Source organism: Dunckerocampus dactyliophorus, chromosome 6, assembly GCF_027744805.1.
Source record: "Dunckerocampus dactyliophorus isolate RoL2022-P2 chromosome 6, RoL_Ddac_1.1, whole genome shotgun sequence".
In the NCBI taxonomy this organism is placed as follows: Eukaryota; Metazoa; Chordata; class Actinopteri; order Syngnathiformes; family Syngnathidae; genus Dunckerocampus; species Dunckerocampus dactyliophorus.
In genome coordinates, this window is record NC_072824.1 from 6,595,633 (window position 1) to 6,606,470 (window position 10,838).

At 43.0% G+C, this 10,838-nt stretch overlaps 2 protein-coding genes across 8 annotated transcripts in view; one reads left to right on the forward strand and one right to left on the reverse strand.

Moving 5' to 3' along the window:
• Positions 1 to 7,164, forward strand: part of hyls1 (HYLS1 centriolar and ciliogenesis associated) — a 9,729-nt gene extending 2,565 nt beyond the window's left edge. For 4 of the 6 annotated variants that reach the window (XM_054779362.1, XM_054779364.1, XM_054779361.1 and 1 more), the window contains 8 exons: positions 20 to 171; positions 299 to 354; positions 1,463 to 1,611; positions 1,709 to 1,754; positions 1,912 to 1,966; positions 2,069 to 2,150; positions 2,238 to 2,264; positions 2,337 to 7,164. In XM_054779362.1, the coding sequence (XP_054635337.1) occupies positions 20 to 171; positions 299 to 354; positions 1,463 to 1,611; positions 1,709 to 1,754; positions 1,912 to 1,966; positions 2,069 to 2,150; positions 2,238 to 2,264; positions 2,337 to 2,465 (696 nt within the window). In that variant the 3' untranslated portion in view covers positions 2,466 to 7,164. Of the gene's footprint in view, positions 1 to 19; positions 172 to 298; positions 1,271 to 1,462; positions 1,612 to 1,708; positions 1,755 to 1,911; positions 1,967 to 2,045; positions 2,151 to 2,237; positions 2,265 to 2,336 lie in introns of those variants that run through there. The other 2 variants (XM_054779358.1, XM_054779360.1) reach the window with 2 other exon arrangements.
• On the reverse strand, positions 2,460 to 9,849 carry mrpl4 (mitochondrial ribosomal protein L4). Of its 2 annotated transcripts, none has more exons than XM_054779365.1 (9): positions 9,634 to 9,849; positions 9,213 to 9,294; positions 7,044 to 7,215; positions 6,909 to 6,960; positions 6,518 to 6,635; positions 6,351 to 6,457; positions 6,158 to 6,267; positions 6,007 to 6,080; positions 2,460 to 2,680 (listed from the first exon to the last, which is right to left on the reverse strand). In XM_054779365.1, exons 1-9 carry the CDS (start codon positions 9,685 to 9,687, stop codon positions 2,535 to 2,537), a joined length of 915 nt encoding a protein of 304 aa, XP_054635340.1. In that variant the 5' UTR covers positions 9,688 to 9,849; the 3' UTR covers positions 2,460 to 2,534. The 2 variants fall into 2 exon arrangements, with proteins under 2 accessions (XP_054635340.1, XP_054635341.1); XM_054779366.1 differs by lacking the exon at positions 2,460 to 2,680 and adding an exon at positions 3,514 to 5,428.
• Between the last annotated feature and the right edge of the window lie 989 nt (positions 9,850 to 10,838).

Here is a 10,838-nt window from a genome sequence, read left to right on the forward strand (position 1 = left end):
TTGACAATATTCCTCACAGGTTGTCGGTGGTTGCGCCAATGAAGGCGACAGATGGACAGATGGACGAGAGCACATGGACCACGAGGACGCGCCGCCAGCCTCACATGCCGCTGGTCACACACTCATCCCCGACACCCACGGGAGGCACTTCATCAAGAGAAAAGTCCTCAGGTTAGCACCTTATTGACGGTACTAATTCAAATAATAGCAGTAGTAATAATAACAGTGAAACCTCCAAAGTCAAACAACATTTGGAGTCACTGAATGTTGGACTCTTCTTCTCTTGTTCCACTCCCAGGAAGCGGGGGGGACAGTCGCTGGTCTGTGATGAATCCATCTACAGCCAAGACTCTGGTAGCATGTTTGTTTTTCTCTCTCGGTAGTTTTTAATAGTGGGAATAGAATTATTCACTTGGTGGTATGCTGCAACTCACTAGACACTTCATTAGGTACACCTTCTAATGGGAAAGTGTTCAAGTCACAGTGTAACCTTGTAAAGATGTGAAATGCTGCTACTGGCCAGCGGGCGGCGCCATCATGGCTGACAGGCTTCCCAGCTAATCAGCTTAGCGTTTTAAGTGGTCCGCCTCCAGAGCTGCCCTGCCAGCGGCCACCATGTACCGAATGTACAAGGCTGAGTGGGACCAGGAGAGCAGCCATGATGACAGTTCTCTCAACTCCTCCTTTTGGTCTGATGGGGAGGAAGAGGACAAGCAAAGGACTGATGAAGAACAACGTGCTGCTGCTTCTGAGATCCAAACACAAGAAGACACCAGCAGAGAGGACGATGGGGAGTACGATGAGAGCTGCAGCGTCACTTTCAGTCCGGCACCCAGCCTGATGACGTCTGGCTACGGTACCTTCAGGCCAGAAGGCCAGGATGGAGGAGACGATCAAGACGAGGAAGAGGACAATCGCTCGCTCGGCAGCTTCCACATGGAGGCTGCACCTACAGAGCTGACAGTGCAATCGAAGGACGAAGAATCAGAGTGTGTGGTTCTGGCCTCTCATGAAGATGAGAAGATGAGACTCGTGAAACCACAAGAGAGCCATGATACAGGAAGTGAAGGTGTGAGCAAAGTGAGGTCACATGATGAGCTCCCATTGGAGCAGCAGGAAAAGGAGGGTGGGGCTAGTTCCAGAGAAGGAGATGGTAGGAAGCCCAGCGAGTGTGAAGATCCAGACGAGTCTTCTAGCAACAAGGACATCATGTTCATCGACTCTAAAGTTGATTGGACATACGAGTGGGAAGGAAACCTCCGTCACAAGGGTACATGTCATCTTTCACAACTCCATCCCGGCGCCAAACATTTAGTTCAGAAGATATGTTGCTGCACCTGCCTGCATTACCTCCTTTCCTCCCTAGGGGGAGCACTTACATGTTTCCCTTGCATTACATGTTTGTTGAAACGAGTGCCACATGGGAGTGTGAGTGCAGTAAATGTATGATGATGATCCACAGATTTTTCTAGCAGCGTCCAGGAGCATCTATCAGACCTTACTTTGTCTCCATCAACACATCGCAACATCACCATCCAGAGTGGCAACACGCTTGACTCCGACATGGAGGGCGGCGCCCTCAGTGCCTTTGACTCCTTCGTCACGCACTCAGTGGGTGGCCGGCTTCCACTTTCTACTGAAAAAAACATTTCATTAAATGTTCACTGTGAGCTTGTGGAAAAAGATCCTTAAAGTCTTTCTCTCACAGACACGAGCAAGAAGTGACAGCAACCTCCCAAGCAAACCCAAATCCTGTAAGTCCACTACAGTAGAAGCATTAAACGTCACTTGTACACTTTAGTGATTTAGTCATATTGATGAGCTGCAATCACAAGGTTTGTTGTATAGTTCAGTACATTGTGTGGTATAGTTATGGTAAAAGTTGTGAGGACCCGTGTTGTCATGTTTCAGTCATCCGACCCATCATGACCCAGCAGACCATCAAGAAGACTGACCCGGTGGCCAGGTGAGCCCTGTTTTGACTTGTGGTGTAACCATGGAAATGTGGCTGTGATGGTGGTTCCAGAGAAGAGACCTCAGCTCAGGTGTGTGTGTGACATGTTGGAAGGTACTTCCAGTACAAGCAGCTGTGGGACACATTCAAGCTTCCTGGAGAGCATGACCACAAGCAACTCCGCTGGGAAATAAGGGTAGGAGTTTCTTTTTTTCCTCTGACACCCTACTGAGTGTACATTCTTCTTGGCAGCACATGTCAGTGTTTGTTTGTGTGCTTGCAGGAGCGACTAGCCTACCAGCCTCCAGCAGTAAGTACCACCTCCAAAGAAGATCACCACTCACTGGAGGCTTAAAGACCTCACGCTTGTTTTGTGTTGTAGCCCAAACCTCGCAGAAACTGCATCGCCAACACCTACGTGGTCCCGACAGAAAAGAAACGCACAGCTCTGCGCTGGGAGGTCAGGAACAACCTGGCCCGCGGAGCAACACCTCATCAATTTACATATTAATTTTGGACTTATATTGTTTTAGCATGTTTTTATTAAATGGTTTTATCATCACACACACGGAGAAGGGGCCTATGGGAAGTCTGAGTATGGCAGTTTGAAGGGGTAGAGTGGCGTGTAGCGCTGGTTGTGCCACAGCAGCTTTTTCTCCAGGAATTGAACTGTCGGCAGGGTGAGCACCACGGTTTCATGCTTCAACAAGCTGTGCACGTTCAGACCTGCAGGACGAGACAGCAAACATCTGACGGTGACACCTTCAAGCATCCTCTCCTCACCTAAGCTCTGGACTTTACAGCAACACGAGTACACTGGGTGCACGGTATGGCAATGTAGTTCATCAGTATGTACGTGCTACTAAATTATTAAATAGGTACTTGCTAGTGCACACTTACTACTTTGTAGTAAAGTATATCCTATGTAGCGTAGGGCTGTCTTCGACTAAGGATTTTCATAGTCTGATTCGTTAGATTTTGTCTATAGTTGACCAATTGTCAAAATTTTTTTTCCCCACCTGGCAAGTGGGCATAAAATGGAAACATGGCTTGAAAAACAACTTGCCAAAACTCAGCAGCCTAAGTTTGTTGGACTCAAATCCACAGACAGGATATCAAAGTTAAAACAGTCTGACCTGTTTTAAATGATTTGCTGTTGGTTATCACGTGATACACTCCTGATCAAAATCTTAGGACCAGTTGAAAAATTGCAAGAATTTGCATTTTGCACATTTGGATCTTAATGAGGTTTTAAGTAGAGCTACAATATGCAAAAGCAAGAAGGGGGAGTGAGATAAAAGGCATTTGGAAAAAGTAATTTATTGAAAACATAGGCTTTTTAACGCCTAATCAAAAGTAAGACCACAGGCTATAAAAGCCAAAATGTTCATTTTCTGTCAGGCATTCACACTGTCATGCCCTCCTGATGGCTAAAGCTAAGAAGCTTTCTCTCTTGAACATGATCTGATTGTGGAGCTGCATAAGCAAGGCCTCTCGCAGCGTGCCATTGCTGAAGTTGGTTGCAGTAAATCACTTTTTTTTTTTTTGGAAATATCCTAAGCATTATGGAACAAAAAAGTCAAGTGTTAGCAATTTTTCAACTGGTCTTAAGATTTTGATCAGGAGTGTACGTAAGAAGCTGTAGACAAGTCGCACTTCACTTTCGTGGACTCATCTTAACCTTTTCAAAATACTTAACATTTCAAATGAATTTGTATCCATTTTTAGCCCACACCCTGAACAGCTGCTCAGAACTACACAATACTGTACAGCCATCAGTACAATACAATTTGACGATGACACTGATAGTCAAATCAGACTGCTCTGAATCGAATTGTCGACTAAAAATTGTAAGACAGCCTTAATGTAGTGCACTAAATCACGTGTAATGTACTTGTAACTACACATTTGGCAGTAAAGTCGTCCCTCGCTACATAATGGTTCCAACATCACAATTAAAACATCGCGTGCACTATCACGGTTTTCAAAAATTAGTAAATGATCGCTGTTTTGTGATTGAATACAGTGTATTAGTAAAAAAAAAAAAAAAAATTAACAAAACTGATTCTTGGCCTAAATCATTTCTAATTTTGGCCCAAGCATTTTAAAGCATAAAAATGGCTAAATGAACTAAAATACAAGGCAGAAGACACGTTCTAATTGTGAATGTAGTATTCTACATTGGCCACTAGGTGTCAATTGATGAAAAAGGCACCAAACGTGGTCAGAACAGGCATTTATTGCAGGTTTAAATGATCTCACAACAGGCACAATAATAGTAACATAATAACCATAACAACAACATGGGCTATTGTTGGGCCATAACCCACAAGCTAAAACTCAACTCTGAAGCTCTCACATCGCTTCCTGTCCACAACACATCTGTCTGCACGCCACTAAGGTCCCCCAGGGAACACATTTACTGTGACACACACGAGTAGGTGTTTTATTTGAATCTTAAATGGCTTATATACTCTTATTATGTCTACTATATTGGATAATACGAGTGGAAAGCCATTTAAAGCCACCATTAGAATACATTGATGAGACAATAGCCACCGCAGTAAGTACACTGTCTAGAAAAAAAAAAAAACATGGAACTGCCGATATGTGAGTCTATTTTATTCATGTCAAATATGTCTCCTTTTCTATAATTTTATCTACTATATTGGGTAATACAAATCTAAAAGGTGACTATAGGCATGTTATTTTATGTCTAGAGGGCTCTCATAATGTTAAAAACATATTTAGAAGATCGCAAACAAGTTTTCTATGCCATAACTACAAAAATATTCCATTTATTAATATTGAATCCTACTTTGCGGAAATTGACGCATTGCGGTTGGGTCTGGAAACAATTAACAGTGATAAACGACGGATTACCGTATAGTGCATACTATGTGGTGCACACTACAGAATGCGTGCTTTGTAGCAGCACGTATGTGGTACTTTATACTTCCTATCTACATACGTAGTATAAAGTGCATACTACACACTTGGTAGTATACAGAGCATACTATGTGGTACTACTTTATGCTTCCTATGTACAGTACATAATACATACTATATAGTGCACACTACTCACTTGGTAGTATACAGTGCATAACATGTGGTGCACACTACAGAATGAGTGCTTGGTAATAGCGTGCACTATGTGGTGCATACTACCAAATACACTATGCTGCATATACTTAGTCCTTGGTTGTGTTGCACATACTTAGTACACTAAGTCCCCAACCAATGAACACAATTGGTTCCAGACGACCGTTCGCAAGTCGATTTGTTCATAACTCCAACAAAAGGTAATATTACCAATGATATAGGTACTACATGTACGTGTATACATATATACATACTGTATATGCGTATGTATCTAAATATGAGTTTGGATGCGGTAGTAATATTAAACGAGGATAATTAATGAAAAAAAACATAATAAAAATGATATAATACGCAATGATAAATGTTATTTACCTTTGAAGAGGAGTGGTCGAGCATACGTCGTTGGTGGTGGAGGAGGAGTTATTGAAAAAAAAAGGACAAATGGTTGTCGTCGTTAGACTCTTCTAAAAGAGGTAGTGTTCTGTGCGTGGTGTAGAATTAAGCAGGCCCATTGACTCGTCATAAACTTTAATCACACGCTCTGTCTGGGTTGTATCATACTACAACCTAGTCTTCCTTTCTCCTCTTCCTCTACCTGTTGGTCCCATTAGCAGTGTCACAGTGCCCTCTACTGATCAAGCATGTAGCAGTATAAATATGGAGTTCCAAAAGGCAAAATACATGAAAATATTGACCAGTCAGCCTGTGTTCGTATCTCCGAATGTTCGCATGTCTGATGTTCGTAAGTTGGGGACTTAGTGTACTTGGTTTGGGAGTATACACTATGTTGTGCTTCTAATGTAGCATAAAGTGCACTTGTTAGTACATAGTGTGTACCAGTAGTATGCACTGCATAGTACCTCCAATGACGTACACAACTACATGGTGTACACTGCCAAACCAGTAGTTTGTACACACTGAACATACTAGAGATGAAGCTGAGTACTCACCGATGGCTGGAATGAGGTTGACTGTCTTGAGCGTGGCCGTGGCCTCGAGGATGTTGGCAGGAAAGTCTTCACCTCTAAAAGCCAACAGAGCGGAGATGGACTTGAGCAACGTTGTGAAGTTCAGCAACGTCAAAGTTGAGCTTTCACGTACATGTCCACTACCAACACAGACCCCCCCCATGCTTTGTGTCTGATGGCGTCCAGCAGGTCCTGCGAATCTGGACTGTGGATATTCAGAGAGTCCACAATGTGCAGGTAACCCTGGGGACGTCAAATGACAATAAACTTATTTATACAGGGCAGCGTATTCGTCTTTTGTGGACATATCACGTGGCCCGTGTTACCTGGGCGATTTTGGAGCTCAGCGCCACTTTGAGTCCCAGCACGCGGACCTTCATGGGCAGCATGTAGTAGTAGCTGGTGGGCCCACGGGGTCCGTGAGCCACGCCCCCTGAATAGACCACAGCGTGTCACACAAAAGAAGAAAACTTGTTAGAACAGAAGCAGTCACCTCCTCTCCATAATGGTGATCGGATGCTGCCGTGGCGAGCTCGCCCGCTTCCTTTCTGGTTCCACGGTTTGCGACCGCCCCCTCTCACCTCTGACCTCACCTTTGTGTTGGCATAGCTCTGATAAAGAATACAAAATTTGATATAAATGTTTTTTGTCACATGACTTATATGCAGACCATCAGTGAGGAAAAGAAAGTGAATTGTTAAGATGGAGGAAGAGGAAATGAGGTGAAAAACAGGAAATGAAATGACAACAGGAACACGACATGGGGCAAAAAAGAGGAAATGGAATGACCACACAAGCAGGAAGAAGCCGTGAGACAACAAGAAGGAACAGGAAGTGAGTTGGAAGCATGCAGGAAGAGGAAAGGAGGTGACTGTTCAACTCACGACGCGTTTGTAACTTCTCTGCCACATTTCAACACTGTGGATGATGTCAAGTCTAGGAACAAAAGTTTCACACATCATTTTCACAAAAAAAACAAAAACACATTCCCATGGATAAAAGCCAGCTCGCCGTTTTACCTGGGAGGAACGGCGAAGACGTCAGGGTGCAGCTCAGCCACACCCAGCGGCTCACTGTCCCGCCTGTCCAGAGAGTCCACCCACATTCGCACGGGGGTCAAGTGGGCGGGAATGTCTGCATCACATGACCGCAGAAGAGGTAGGGGGGAGTCTGCTGGGGGAGGTGGACGCTCTGTAGGGGGAAACAACACGTCCATTATAGACTCCTGAGGTTAGACATAGGCTGTTTTACAGCACAGTTACACAGATGAACTTTTTAGACTTCGACCCCAGGGATTCCGCTACAAAATAAAGGCCGCCACACCTTAAAAATTAGTTTGTTTTTTTTTTTAAACTTAGGGTTAGGCTTTTTTTTCTTTTTTTTTTTTACTTGAAAACAATTTTAAGTAATATATTGAATGAATGAATGGATATATGCTATATAGATACACATAAATTATTATTGACGCACATTTTGACCACAGTTAGTTTGAAAACAATTTAAAATATCAAATGTTTCACTGCGCTTTATTTTGATAAGCATGCACCAGACTGACTTTCACTGTTATTACCGAGAGAACAAATAATAGCCGGTAAAATGTGTAGTCAATTGACGACAGCTTGTCACATGCTCAGCCTATCTATGCCAGCACATGCGATTGCTCACGTTTCAATATCATTCCACTTTCTGGCATTTTTGTTTACATGTCTGGCTAGCGGCATCTACTGTAGCTAGCTTGGAGCTACAAGTGGCTATTACGTTCATGGGATACATCAATCATCGATCATCATCACAAATTACACTTAATCTCGCTCTCTTTGTTATCATAATACTTACGGTTTGTCTTCAAAACATTAGTTGTATGTCAAAGTTGTGCAACAGAAATACGTAGTGTGTACAGGTTTAGACAGCGATGCTATCACAGGGGTCTCCGTAGCTCACCGGCTGATGAGTAGTTCACCAAAGAATATTTGCGTCACCTCTTGGTATTTTTTTTTTTTTAAGTGTTCTACTGTATTCAGACATGACACCTGTATTTAATGACAAATGAGCACACTGAGTCGAGATGTGCTTTGTAAATAAAATACAATTTAAATGTTGGCAGTGCTCTCAGCAACTTCGCCATTACATTTTGCAATGTTCTTGGTTCGTGTTCTGCTAGTTGTTGAAAAAAAATAGCTATTTGTCATTTAAAAAAATCGCAGACACAGCAGCGGCACTCCGCCCTTCCATGCAGTCCACCACCAGAGCTTCAAAAAATCTGAGGGGAAACCCTGGACTCTGTCCACACAAACGTTTTCAGCAAATCCATTCCAGTCTCGCGCCCACACGGCACCGTCATTTTGGGAGTGCAAATCCTTACAACACCTCCTAGAGTGGATAAATCCCAAAAAAGCTTCGGAGAACTAGAACTTGGCTGACTGCATGCCTCTGTGGTTGTCAGACATGCAACGTGAGGCGTCCAAATACATAAACATATCTTTTTTATAGTCCTCCTACGTGACGTTATGATAGCTGCGTTTTGTGAAAATAAACAAATGGCTTCACTGTCTCCCTCAAAAGAAAAAATCTGCAGTATTAATAAAATATTGTTTTAGGTAAGGCAAAAACGCACTTATTACATAAAAACAATTCTGTTAACATTTTGTTGTAGTTTTTATAAAGCAACTCCACAATTGCTTTGGTTGGGGTTGCAGTCTTCTTCGTCTGCTTAGAGCAGGGGTCACCAACGTGGTGCCAGCAGGCACCAGGTAGCCCCCCACGACCACGTGGTGCCCGCAAGCCTGCTTTTCATTCAGGTTTTCAGTTAATAATGAAAGAACAGTACAAAGAAATGCATTCTGAAATACAAAATGTGAGTTGTGGACACCAGCATTTTGTTAATGTTCTGGTAAAACAAGCATATTCGCTTTGTTTGGGTTTAAAATAAGCTCTGAAAATAAATGATACAAAAATGAGTAGCTCTTGGCCATTTTCATTTTGTAAAAGTAGCTCTCACAAGGAAAAACGTTGGTGACCCCTGGCTTAGAGTTTGCACACCACGCATGCTTCGTGTCGTCTTCTGTGACAGGATTCATAGAGCGCCATACATAGGCTGGCATATATACGACATCATTTTGGCGTGGACAGGAATATATCTTGACACTATACAACGACTTTTACAAAGCGGTAAAGAAACTAGGCCTTACTTGTTCTGGAAGGATCCACCAGGTTGGAAGGCAGCAGCAAGTTACGAGGAAGATTGTTTTCACCTGCCAGTGAAGACGCAAACTGAGGAAGAAAAGCCACAATTTAGTCTGCTCTGGACTGGCGACAATGCACAGAATTAATACTTCTAAATGATGCCATCTTTGGTCAATGTCAGGCCGATGAAATTGATAAAATATTACAAACAGCTCTTTCGTCTATCTTGTGCAGGACTGCTGGAAGATTACGATTCAATGCAATGACTACAATATGATATCAAAACTACATAAGGGAGCAAAAGTTAACAATTTAGAGTGCTTTGTTTTTGAAATGGTGATAAATACCTTAAAAAGCGACTGACCTGCAAGGGTCGTTGCTAGTGTGCTAACTTCAGCTAGCCGCTAGCACCCCTCACTCACTCACCCTTTTGGCAGCTCCTCTTCCGCTCAGCAGCAGGGCAGAAAAACGCGAAAACATTTCTATTCCTCCGGCGCCGTCAAGCTGATGTCTTCATAACAAAAGCAGTGTCCACTTTTCCCCGTTTAAATCGCTGTACTGTGTGGAAAAACATCCATGGACATGAGGTCAGGTCGCCGTTTGTCGCCCTTTTTTGACAGTTACTTGTCGCAACAGGATGGCGTCACCGCCGTCCTGTCGTGATATGGCGGTCACGAACGAATCGGCTCTATGAGACGGCTCTTTGAAATGAACGATGGGAGCCGGCTTGCGTCGTTGAGAGCCAACTGGGAGCAGATTAGATTTTTCCCCCGTCTTTTTTTCTGTTAAAAGCGAATGTCGTTGTCGTTTTGTAGCTGCTCATTGAGGTTTAAAGAAATAAATTTCAATAATAAACATTTGATATAGGTAACAAATTCATTTAAGACATCCGAGGACCCACTTGGGACCGAAAAAGCCGGCTCATTTTAGTAAACCGAGTCCAAAGAGCCGGCTCTATAAAAAGAGCCGAAATTTCCAACAGCGGTTTGCTATGGTCGTACATTTTACAGCGCAGAAAAAAACAAGGCTGCATTCCAATAGCGATTTAAAGGAAAACTGCACTTTTTACCCATCATCCACAATCCTTATGTGAGACATGAACACATATATCTTTCTCTTTTCTGTGCGTGTTAAAGATATAAAACCAGATCAAAAGCGACAGCTCAGTCGTGTACATAATGGGATACGTTGTCTACAAAGACCGCTATTAAAACACCTCCAAAAACCAACACCGTTTTAGCTGTGTCCAGCCCTCAACTTAGAGAAGTGGACTGCACTTTGTCAGGCTTCCACCCTGAGACCTGTCCCATTTGGGTGTCCCATCTGAAGACTCAGCTCCACAATAAGGTGGCAATTCTTCAGCGGTTCCCACTGAGGAAAAACAGCTATTTATTACATATACTGTACATTATATTATTCCTTTGTTTGAAGTTATTAATTATTAGGGGAATATAAGGGGTAGCTTTCTGGTTCCTCAAAGTCCGCTCTGTCTTGGAACCTGACACTGCGTCTTGGCTCATTTGCATACTAACAGTGATTGGATGTTTAATCAACTAATCACCCAGAGAAACAAATTAGCTTAAAGCTATATAGTGTGGGAGTCCCACACAATATACATTTTTTCTAGTCCA

What these genes read in the sequence shown, in the direction of transcription:
- mrpl4 (XM_054779365.1), bottom strand. Translation starts at nt 9,687, where the DNA reads ATGTTTTCGCGTTTTTCTGCCCTGCTGCTGAGCGGAAGAGGAGCTGCC. An exon ending in GAAGAGGAGCTGCCAAAAGG is followed by an intron (nt 9,295 to 9,633) that starts GTGAGTGAGTGA and finishes TTTCTTCCTCAG; the next exon opens with TTTGCGTCTTCACTGGCAGG. An exon ending in CAACCTCATTCCAGCCATCG is followed by an intron (nt 2,681 to 6,006) that starts GTGAGTACTCAG and finishes CTCGTCCTGCAG; the next exon opens with GTCTGAACGTGCACAGCTTG.